Source organism: Boleophthalmus pectinirostris, unplaced genomic scaffold (genome assembly GCF_026225935.1).
Source record: "Boleophthalmus pectinirostris isolate CB_2022bp ecotype Guang Dong unplaced genomic scaffold, ASM2622593v1 HiC_scaffold_1, whole genome shotgun sequence".
Taxonomy (NCBI): Eukaryota; Metazoa; Chordata; class Actinopteri; order Gobiiformes; family Gobiidae; genus Boleophthalmus; species Boleophthalmus pectinirostris.
Window position 1 is genome coordinate 1,258,286 of NW_026570970.1, and position 11,822 is coordinate 1,270,107.

General features: G+C 43.4%; 1 protein-coding gene across 3 annotated transcripts in view; it reads left to right on the forward strand.

Annotated features, from left to right (window-relative positions):
* The window catches only part of LOC129407590 (plancitoxin-1-like), an 80,810-nt gene extending 70,835 nt beyond the window's left edge, over nucleotides 1-9,975 (forward strand). Inside the window, exons 1-7 of one of the 3 annotated variants that reach the window (XM_055149078.1) lie at nucleotides 4,871-4,929; nucleotides 7,409-7,511; nucleotides 7,594-7,781; nucleotides 7,960-8,038; nucleotides 8,260-8,427; nucleotides 8,589-8,786; nucleotides 8,856-9,975. In XM_055149078.1, the coding sequence (XP_055005053.1) occupies nucleotides 7,758-7,781; nucleotides 7,960-8,038; nucleotides 8,260-8,427; nucleotides 8,589-8,786; nucleotides 8,856-9,259 (873 nt within the window). In that variant the 5' untranslated portion in view covers nucleotides 4,871-4,929; nucleotides 7,409-7,511; nucleotides 7,594-7,757 and the 3' untranslated portion in view covers nucleotides 9,260-9,975. Of the gene's footprint in view, nucleotides 1-4,870; nucleotides 4,930-7,212; nucleotides 7,512-7,593; nucleotides 7,782-7,959; nucleotides 8,039-8,259; nucleotides 8,428-8,588; nucleotides 8,787-8,855 lie in introns of those variants that run through there. The other 2 variants (XM_055149082.1, XM_055149085.1) reach the window with 2 other exon arrangements.
* The last annotated feature ends 1,847 nt before the right edge of the window (nucleotides 9,976-11,822 follow it).

Consider the following 11,822-nt stretch of genomic DNA (forward strand, 5'->3'; position numbering starts at 1 on the left):
ACTCCGAGCTCCTCCCGTGTGACTGAGCTCCTGGGCCAGAGAAATACGACATGTAATATGTGACAACACATCAGTATTTATCTGCAGAGTCATTTACACACACACACACACATTTACACACACACACACACACACACACACACACACACACACACACACACACACACACACACACACACACACACACATTTACACACACACACACACACACACACACACACACACACACACACACACACACACACACACATTTACACACACACACACACACACATTCCTGCTCCTCTCCTCCGGTGCTACAGCGCTGCTGCTAACTGTTTGGAAATGGACGCCTCACCACGGATCTGATAAAGATTTACCGGCACCGATACACCCTTCTTTGTTTCCCCTCAGAACACATCTCAACGGTGAGTGACAAAACTACCTCCTCCCGAAAGATTTCTGCAATTTGTGTGAACCTGTCAACACCCACGTAGTCAGCTAAGCTAACGGCCACTACTCTCACAAACAAACGCCGTCAGCGCAGCAAACAAATGGACTTTTTAGTTTAATTCCCGCTTTATTGTACTTTTCACTCAACCCGAACGCTTCACCAACACCATTCGCATTGAACAGACAAATTTTTTATTGATTACCCCGAACATTAATAGAATGTTTGCTACTTTTCAGCACGAGCCCAAGCGGCAATGATTGTTTTGAACACAACCGGTTGCGCAACAACAAGACATTGAATTGATCATAAATCCTATTGATATTGATTTATTTGTTAAAGGTGCACCATATTTTTGTAGTATTATTTTAGTTTATTAATTATTAGTCAAATGATAAGCAGATGTTTATTTTTGTGTGTATTGAATTTTCATTTCCTTTAGTAATGGTTTATTACTCCAGCTAAGGCTAATTTAAGTTAATTTATTTTATTGCTAATTTTTGTTTTACTGACCCTGTTCTAGGTCAGGTTTTTTCCCCACACTGGATCATTCTCTTGCACATCAACAACACTACACTGGATGGCGAGCTACAGAACGCCGCATGAAATCGCAGTAGAATAAAAACACCCCTTTCATAACAACGGAACTCTATTCTCTTTTGGATTACAATAACTCTTCTCTTTGGATTACAATAACTTTAATGGACTATATCACCCTCTACCTCTGCCTGTTAACTGGACTCTTGACTTGGAAAGACAATTATTGGTTTTGTCATTTTTTTGTGTGTGTTATTTTGTTTCTGTTAAATCATACCAATATATACATATCAATAATAATAATAATAATATAATATAATAAATATGTTTCTATTATTCATACCCTGATATATTTATACTCTGAATTTATATCATTAATATACATCTTTGAACTGATTTTGTGTTCTTTGTTTTATTCACACACCTTCACTCCTGCGGGACCTTCTTCTGATTGCACAGATCACTGCCATATCCCAGCCCTAGTCCGTTACACTGACATGACACGGTGGCATCATCCCTGGCTGTGACAGCGGCCTAATTGTTATTGTTCACCCCAAAACATAGGACGCACTTGACATTGTGCGCTCATCATTGTAAATGGACCCCACAGGTGCGTTACTGGACACGAGCACTTTCCAATGACATATATATATATATATATATATATATATATATATATATATATATATATATATATATATATATATATATATATATATATATATATATATATATACCATAGGTGTTATTTTCCTCACCACCCTGAGCACAGTTCAGCGACTCACCAAATTTTGCAAAAACATTAAAAAACAGCCAAATTTACAAATACTCCACATCACAAAATCTAAAAAAAAAAATGGCGCGACAGCGCCCCCTGCAAAATCAAAATACATTGCGCCTATGGCTATACGTGAAAAATGAACTTTGGAACAACAAGATCTATTCACCACCCAAATTTCATTTGTCTGTGACAAACAAAAAAATATGTTACATGGTTGCTAGGCAACATGAAGTGCAACTAATGTAAGAAAAAACACCCATGACTGAAGTAAATCAGACCTGATCAGGGGCACAGAGGAGCAGGGAGAGATTATAATATTAATAAGTATATTAATATTTATGTCATTGTACTTTTTATAACTGTTTGTATGTACTGTATTTTTGTATTGTGCTGTAGTTTGTTGTTTTGTGTCTCGGGGACTGTGGGTGGACATTTGCTCTGAGCTTTAGTCTGGTTCAGTGTTTCTTTATTAATGCTCCTGTACCTGGTTCCTGCCAAATAAATGAAATAAACTAAAGTATTTGTGTAAAACTGTTAATGCTTCATAATGTGCAAGTGTAAAGGAATTCACCCAACATCCTCCAAAACCAAACTCAACTTTAACCAAGACTTCACCTCATTGCCTTCGCCACACAAACTTCACAACAGAAAATACACTGATCATGAGTGAGCAGAGCCTCAGCTCAGACCTGTGACCAGAGGACACAGAACCAGGGAGACGCACAGGTCCTCCTTATCTTCTCTGCTGGACAAAGAACATTCCAGAGAAACAACGCCCCAGAAGTTAAAACTTCCAGTTGTCTCGTCCGTCTTTTGTTGTGTTTTTATCCAAATGACTGTAGCTGATGTAAAACGTTCATATATTTCTCACTCATGCAGGAGTCAGAATGACCTCGTCCTGAGAGAAGTCGGACTTTACTTCAGAAACAGAAAAAACTGAACATTGGCAATGGACAATCTGACACAGATCCAGAACATTCAGAAGTGTTCAGGAAAGACTCAGTGTTACTCGTGTTCACATGAGAGTCTAGTGTGAGTATTGTAATGTGAGTATTGTACTGTGAGTATTGTACTGTGAGTATTGGTGTATCGGCTCTTTTTTGACTATCAGAGTCTCTGCAGTGAAGCGTTGGCCTTGTAAGGAGTCATGTTCAGGCTTTATTTGACTGACACATGTCATAAAAATATGATAAGTACTATTACTTTTACTACATTTGTGTTTATCTCCAGTCTGTGGGCAGCAGCTGAATAACGACTGACCAGCACAATGTTATCAGGAAAACGGTAAAGTTTGGAGCAGGATAAAAGACCGAGTTACACACAGCTGAAGTGTGTGTTTTCTTCCCAAATACGTAAATCTGTTGGTGTCTCTGTCCAATCATGTCCAAGTAGAAAGATTTTATTTAAACTTAGAGGGAAACTGGACATTTTTCCCTTGACACAGGATGTATTTGTAGTACTGTATGTGTATATTTTTCTCTTTTTCTCTTTGGACTGTCTGGATTCTGTTATGTTTGATGCATGTGGAGTATTTTGACAAACGTGTGAATATGTAAGTGTACGTACGTTACACAACCAGCAACCTCTCATTATTATTATTATTATTATTATTATTATTATTATTATTATTATTATTATTAAGAAGATAATGTGAACTGTTCATGCTGTGAATATTGTCACTATTGTGTATTTATTTATTGATTGATTCAGTTTTCACATTAATAAACAGTTTAAATAATGTAAATGTTCCTGAATTAGACAAAAGGCAGGTTTTCATCAGCACTTCCCCGACACATAAAGGTAATAAGGCCTAAAATCTCACACATTCATGTAAAAGTCATTTCATTAAAATACAAGTTCAGATACACAGTTAAATATTCACATGATCATAATTAAAACACACAAATATCTGTATATAAACCTGAACACGACTTAACGGTGTCAAAGGTTTTTCACAGATCCACAAAAACAGTTTGGAGGAACATGAGAGGAGAAAAATCAGTTTGTCGACTGGACAGAAGTGAGTTTGGTTGAAGACGTTTCTCGGCTCGTCCAAGCTGCTTCTTCAGTTCTGTCAGACGCTGGTGACACTTCCTTATACCTGCAGGAGGAGCTAACTACACTGAAACTACTCTGGAACTAACACACACTTGTTTACAGTTTGTGTTTGTTAGTTAGATGGATTTTACAGGATTATGATTATGACTCGTTTGAGTATTGATCTGTAAATGTCATGTGAATATCTTTTATTATTAAGATGATTAAATGTATGGCTTGTCAGCTTCTTCTGGAGGAGCCTGAAAAGAGCCTTAAAAGAGAGTCCAGAAGGATTAAAGGTGTTCAGAAACATGTCTCTTTATTAGGCTCACACAGGTACAGATCTTGATTCAAGTTGATTCACACAGCATCTCTCCACGTCACCCCTCCTAGTACAAGAAGAGCTGACAGCTTTATACTGACCATCTCGTCACAATATTGACAAACTGTAACTGGTATTTACAGGAAATTCACAGAAATGTTGACCTAGACAGTGTAACCACAGATAGTCATATGTTAAAGAGTTCAGACACTCCCCCTTTATGTCTCATATACATCACAAAGTCCATCAGAACATGTCCCAAACTCATTGACATTTTAAAGTTCAGACACTGACTTCTCTTTATGACACATGTACAAGAACATTGAACCCCTTCCACATTGCATGGTGAATTAACATGAATGAAAAACTAAAAATACAGAAATTAATTCCCACAGGCTCCTCCACCGCTCCAAAGGTTTGTTTGTTTGTCACGTTCACCATCTGAACAGATCCAGAACATTTAGAAGTGTTCAGGAAAGGCTCAGTGTCACTCGTGTTCACATGAGACTTTAATGTGAATAGAGTTTTAGTCTGTGGGTATCGGCTCTTTTGACTATCAGAGTCTCTGCAGTGAAGCGTTGGCCTTGTAAGGAGTCATGTTCAGGCTTTATTTGACTGACACATGTAATCAAAATATGATAACTACTATTACTTTTACAGCAGTTGAATAACGACTGACCAGCACAATGTTATCAAGAAAACGGTCAAAGTTTGGAGCAGGATAAAAGACTGAGTTACACACAGACAGGTCAGAGGGAGAGTTCTTCAGGTCTTCAGTAAACACCACGTCTGCTTTTGAACCGAACGCTGTGTCTACATTTGGTAAGTACTTCTGTCCGTTCTATTTTACACTCATCATCATCGATCAAGTGTTAATAATCAGGCGGGTTTAGGAGAAGAGCAGCGGCAGCAAAAGTACCTTAAGTCGCTCTTTCAAAAGGTCTGACTCTGTAGGAAACTTTCACCTACAGACAAACTGGTGTGAAGCGTCACATCTGCATCTCACTGTGTCCAAAACGAAGGACATGATTTTTCACTTTCAGAAAGGTGCTCCTCAGAATGACGACACAGATGTAAAGGAGCAGTCAGTGTGTGGACTCCTGTCAGTGTCTTGGAATAATCACTGATTCTAAATTGAGCTTTGACGATAATTGTGCTGCTGTGTTTAAAAGAGGCACCAGCCCTTCGTTTTTGAGGAAGTTGTATTTTTACCGTGTAGACAGAACCATGATGACGCTGTTCTACAAAACGTTTGTTGAATCAGTTTGGATGTTTTCACTGGTCTCATGGTTTGGGACCATCTCTAAAAAACTAAAACAATAGAGTTGACCTGAATCAGTTGGTTAAATGGAGGTGAGGTGATTGTCCATCGTCAGAGTCGTCTGGACTCTCTGGACTCAACAGTTACACTGGTCCACAACTCCCGGCCGGGGGTGGTTTGGTACCGGACCACACAGAAAGAATAAAGAACTTACATTATTTCCATTTTATTTAGTATCTGAGTCTGAACAATGTTTTATTTAGAAAAATGACCAAATTCTCTCTGTTCCATCCGTCTGTGACTCTCTCATTTACACTAATATTAAACCCACAAGCTGCAAAATGAGCCAAAAACAGACGTCTTTGGAAACATTTATTATTATATTTTACAAAATACCCACAGTTTTTGTGTTGGTCGTGTCATTTTATTTTGTCGTATTTATCCTCCACACTTTAAAGGTCGCTCTGTGAAAATATTGTCCAGTTTGTGGCTCAAAAAAGTTTGTGGACCTTTGTTCTCAAAGACGAGCAGCGTCTTCTACACTCACAGTTTCAGCTGCGTCCATCCGGTCACAGACTTTTACTCCCAAGATCTAGAACGAATCACTTTAAAAGGAGCTTCGTTCCAGCTGCTGTTGCACTTATGAATACATTATAATTTATTTATCTACTTGATTTTAGTACCTGTCTTGGAAAAACATGTTTTTTAAATATATATTTAAGATTTATTGTGATTTTTAGCCAAGTGTGATGAATGAATGAATGATTTATGGAACAAAACCGTTCAGCTCTGGAGCTCTGTAACACTTTATCTGTAATTGTGTTTTTTATGTGTGTGTGTTGAGTTTATTGTGGACAAATGAAATGGGAAATGTGGGACCAGCCTCAAATCTGCAAAATAAACGTACCTCCAGGTCCAAATAAAGTGACTGAACCTAAACACGTAACACTGTCTCTTCTGACTGAAGAACAGTTAAACTCCACTCAGTTTCCTTTACTTCTCTGTTTCCGTCCAAAGCATCGTGCAGATCATAACCTCAATAGTTTATCTGGACTTTTCTGCTGTTGTCTTTAGATTTTCCGTCACTTTTCACTAACCTGCGTCTGCAAACTGGTCCAGTTTAAATCAGTGCTGAAAGTTTTGTAACAGTTTTAACCCCTGTTCTTTGTTGAAACACTCCAGTGTTTCATACACATTCTGTTTTCAGTTGCCATAAAAATCGTCCCACGACACCTCCTGCCAATTTGATCAAACTGTGATCATTCCATTCTTAGACTTTTTTTGTTTTTTTACTCTATGACCAGTGTGAAGACGGACTTTGGGCCATGTTTTGTTTTTGAGTAAAGTCAATTTGAAAAAAAATGTTTTGTACAAATTCTGTGTTTTGATTTTTAAACTTCTGTAAAAGTGTTAAACGTTTATTTATTTATTTTTTTTTATAACTTTTTCATGAAGAGTTCTCTTCAAAATGTCACTTTGACATGAAGTTACCAAAATGATGAACCTCTTAGGTGTTAGATTTTGTCATATAAAGTTTACGATCAGCCCACTAATGTCAGAATCACATTTTTTTTCTCTGACTCTGACCAGTTGAAAAAAGTTGCACTGGTGATGTTTCGTACAAAAAGTGTATTTCAGTTTTTGTGTGTGAGGGACACTGGGGTGGAGGGGCAGGACTCTGCTCCGTGAGACACTGACGTCTTCCAAACATAACTCATGTTTCTTTAATAAATCAAATTAAAAGTGTATTTGAATTCCTCCTGTCCAGTGAGTAGCTCATGTAAACTCTAAACTACCTCTGCTTTATCATGTGTTGTTTTCTGCATTTATTTCACTTCCCTGCGTCTCGACGTCACGTTTTACCCTCTGTGTTAACCACACGTGATGGACTTGGCTCTTGTTATGTGCTTTATGCACTGGAAATACTGTTCACTTTAGAGACTGGAGACACTTCCAATCTGCTCCAAACAGAAGCAGTGGACACGAGGCTGGAGTGTCTCACGTGTCCTGCTCTTATGACACAGCTGCTGTTTCTTGCAGGAGTCATGAAGTGGTTGGTGGTGAGTTTGGTGATGCTCTGGAGCTCTGAGGCTGCAGGAACTGACGTGAGCTGCAAAGATGAAAACGGCGACAAAGTGGATTGGTGAGAAAGTGAATATGTTTGGTTTTAGCCCAGAGTCGTCGCTGGCTGTGTCTTTGTTCTGTTACGTCCTGTGTCTCTGCAGGTACATTCTGTATAAAGCACCAAAGGACAACAAAGACACATCCAAACTCAAACTCGAACTCAAACTCAAACCGCTGAGGGCGACGAGTATGTTTATATCAGCAAGAATGTGAAGAGAAAACTGCCAAATCCATCACAGAAATCCTGAGGAACACTCTCAGCCCCATGCTCAAATCAGTGCGGGACATGGTACAGTTTGGTTTATCAGACTACTGCTGTTGTGTCCTTAGGCAAGACCCTTCTCCTCTTCACTGACCTCTGAGAGCTGTAACAGTGTCATTTTTGGTCAAATGTGAATAGAAGAGAGAATAGAATAGAAACACAAACAGTGACAGTGACGTCCTCATCACAGCAGCTTCTGTTTCAGGACGAATCCTTTGGCTTCCTGAGCTACAACGACCAACCTCCAGGATCCAACAGTGGATCAGAGTATGGACACAGCAAAGGTCAGAGACGTACATGTGTGACATCATGTCCCTGTCTCTGTACAGGTGATGTTTCTGTCTCTGTACAGGTGATGTTTCTGTCTGTACAGGTGATGTTTCTGTCTGTACAGGTGATGTTTCTGTCTGTACAGGTGATGTTTCTGTCTCTGTACAGGTGATGTTTCTGTCTCTGTACAGGTGATGTTTCTGTCTGTACAGGTGATGTTTCTGTCTCTGTACAGGTGTGGTGATGGGGGACAGCAGCACTGGAACCGGTCTGTGGTTCACTCACAGCACTCCTCAGTTTCCGTTCAGGAGGGACCAGAACCTTTTCTGGCCTGATAGTGGTTATACAAATGCTCAGACCTTCATGTGTGTGACTCTGGGCTATGATGATCTCAAGACTGTAGGTAAGAAAGAGTTCATGTTGTTTTACTGTAAATTGAACTGAATGCTTTAGATTTTATTATTGCAAGATGATCCTGAGTGTCTAGAAAGTGTCTGGCAAATAAAAGGTTTTATTATTTATTATTATAAACATCACACTTCTGCTTCTGTTCCTCTGCTTCAGGGAGACACCTACAGAACATCAGAGCTCTTGTTTTTGATCATGACCTTCCTGTTGACTTCCACAAAGAGCTAAAGGATGCAGTCCAAAAAAGCCCAGACACTCGCAGTGACTCTGACCACGAGAAACTCCAAGATCTAAAGACCAAAGATGGAAAGGAGCTAAAGATCCTGGCAAAAAAAACTGGCAAAACAGCTGAAGGTAAGAAAATGAGAAGAGCCATTGGTGAAAGCTGCGTGATATTAAAGAGTGTTTCTGTGTTTTATTCAGTTGGAGACCTGTACGTGCAGCTTGCTGAAGAGTTTAAAAGTGACATGAACGCTCAGACCTGGGACCATAATGGTCAAAGAGACAAGAGCTTCTGTTATATAGGCTATAACGTGGTTAACATAAAAGAGGTCAGCACAGATGTTGGAGTGTGGATCAACACAAAAGATCACTCCAAATGGGCTATAACCACTTATGAAACTATCCACTGGACCTGCATCGCAGATAACAATAGAAGTCCATCACAGTACGAAAGGCCTGGAGGAGCTCTGTGCATCAAGGACGAACAAGTCAAAAACTACTTTGAAGAGTTCATAAAGACTACAGAAGACTGTCCCAAACGAAAACGAAGCCATGATTCTCTTGGAAGTTTACCTTCCTCTTTTCCAAAAAAAAAACTAAATTGAATTTGAATTGAATTTGTTTGGAGGATAAGCCCCTTGAGATGTGTCACCATCTCGTTTTCAAGGGGGGTCCTCATGAAAAACTAGCACAGAGCCAACACCAAAAACCACCCGTGAGACTCCATCCATCCATCCATTTTCTTCCGTTTATCCGGGGCCGGGTCGCGGGGGGAGCAGCCTAAGCAGGGACTCCCAGACTTCCTTCACCCCAGACACGTCCTCCAGCTCCTCCGGGGGGACCCCGAGGCGTTCCCAGGCCAGCCGAGAGACATAGTCCCTCCAGCGTGTCCTGGGTCTTCCCCGGGGCCTCCTCCCGGTGGGACATGAACACCTCCCGAGGGAGACGTCCAGGAGGCATCCGGAACAGATGCCCGAGCCTCAACTGGCTCCTCTCGATGTGGAGGAGCAGCGGCTCTACTCCGAGCTCCTCCCGTGTGACTGAGCTCCTCACTCTGTCTCTAAGGGAGACGCCCAGCCACCCTGCGGAGGAAACTCATTTCGAGCGCTTGTATCTGTGATCTCGTCCTTTCGGTCACTACCCAGAGCTCATGACCAGAGGTGAGAGGAGGAACGAAGACTGACCGGTAAATCGAGAGCTTCACCTTTCGACTCAGCTCCTCTTCACCACAACGGTCCGATACAGCGACCGCATCACTGCCGAAGCTGCACCGATCCGCCTGTCAATCTCACGCTTCCGTCCTCCCCTCACTCGTGAACAAGACCCCGAGATACTTGAACTCCTCCACTTGAGGCAAAGACTCCCCACCCACCCGGAGAGGGCAAGACCACCTTTTTCCGGTCGAGAACCATGGCCTCGGACTTGGAAGAGCTGATCTTCATCCCAGCCGCTTCACACTCGGCTGCAAACCGCCCCAGTGCTGCAGGTCCTGGTTCGATGAAGCCAACAGGACAACATCGTCCGCAAACAGCAGAGATGAAATCCTGTGGTCCCCAAACCGGACCCCCTCCGGCCCCTGACTGCGCCTAGAAATTCTGTCCATAAATACAATGAACAGAACCGGTGACAGGTGCAGCCCTGGCGGAGTCCAACATGCACCGGGAACAGGTCTGACTTACTGCCGGCAATGAACACAGCTCCTGCTCCGGTCATACAGGGACCGGACAGCCCTTAGCAAAGGGCCCCGGACCCCATACTCCCAGAGCACCCCCCACAGGACACCACGAGGGACACGGTCGAATGCCTTCTCCAGATCCACAAAGCACATGTGGACTGGTTGGGCAAACTCCCATGAACCGAGCACCCAATGGAGAGTGTAGAGCTGGTCCAGTGTTCCACGGCCAGGACGAAAACCACACTGCTCCTCCTGAATCCGAGGTTCGACTATCGGCCGGATTCTCCTCTCCAGTCCCTGGCATAGACCTTACCGGGAAGGCTGAGGAGTGTGATCCCCCTATAGTTGGAACACACCCTCCGGTCCCCCTTCTTATACAGAGGGACCACCACCCCGGTTTGCCAGTCCAGAGGTACTGTCCCCGACCGCCACGCGATGTTGAAGAGGCGTGTCAGCCAAGACCCACAACATCCAGAGACTTCAGGTACTCAGGACGGATCTCATCCAACCCCGGAGCCTTGCCACCAAGGAGCTTTCCAACCACCTCAGTGACTTCGGCCAGGGTGATGGATGAGTCCGCCTCCGAGTCCCCAGCCTCGGCCTCCTCCTCGGAGGACGTGACGGTGGGATTGAGGAGATCCTCAAAGTTTTCCTTCCACCGCCGGACAACGTCCCCAGTCGAGGTCAACAGCTCTCCCCCCGCACTGTAAACAGTGTTGGTGAAGAACTGCTTTCCCCTCCTGAGGCGCCGGACGGTTTGACACAATCTCTTTGAGGCCGTCCGATAGTCCTTCTCCATGGCCTCCCCGAACTCCTCCCAGCTCCGAGTTTTTGCCTCCGCGACCACACGGGCTGCAGCACGCTTGGCCCCCGGTACCCGTCAGCTGCCTCAGGAGTCCCCCGAGCCAGCAAGGCCCGATAGGACTCCTTCTTCAGCTTGACAGCATCCCTTACTTCCGGTGTCCACCACCGGGTTCTGGGGTTGCCGCCGCGACAGGCACCACAGACCTTACGCCCACAGCTCCGAGCAGCTGCATCGACAATAGAGGCCGAGAATGAAGCCCACTCGGACTCCATATCTCCAGCCTCCCCCGGAATCCGGGAGAAGTCCTCCCGGAGGTGCGAGTTGAAGGTCCCTCTGACAGAGGCTCCGCCAGACGTTCCCAACAGACCCTCACTACACGCTTGGGCCTGCCAGGTCTTTCCGGCTTCCTCCTCCGCCAGCGAACCCAACTCACAACCAGGTGGTGATCAGTTGACAGCTCAGCCCCTCTCTTCACCCGAGTGTCCAAGACACGCGGCCGGAGATCAGATGACACGACGACAAAGTCGATCATCGACCTCCGGCCTAGGGTGTCCTGGTGCCACGTGCACTTATGGACACCCTTGTGCTCGAACATGGTGTTCGTTATGGACAAACTGTGACTAGCACAGAAGTCCAATAACAAAACACCACTCGGGTTCAGATCGGGGAGGCCGTTCCTCCCAATCAC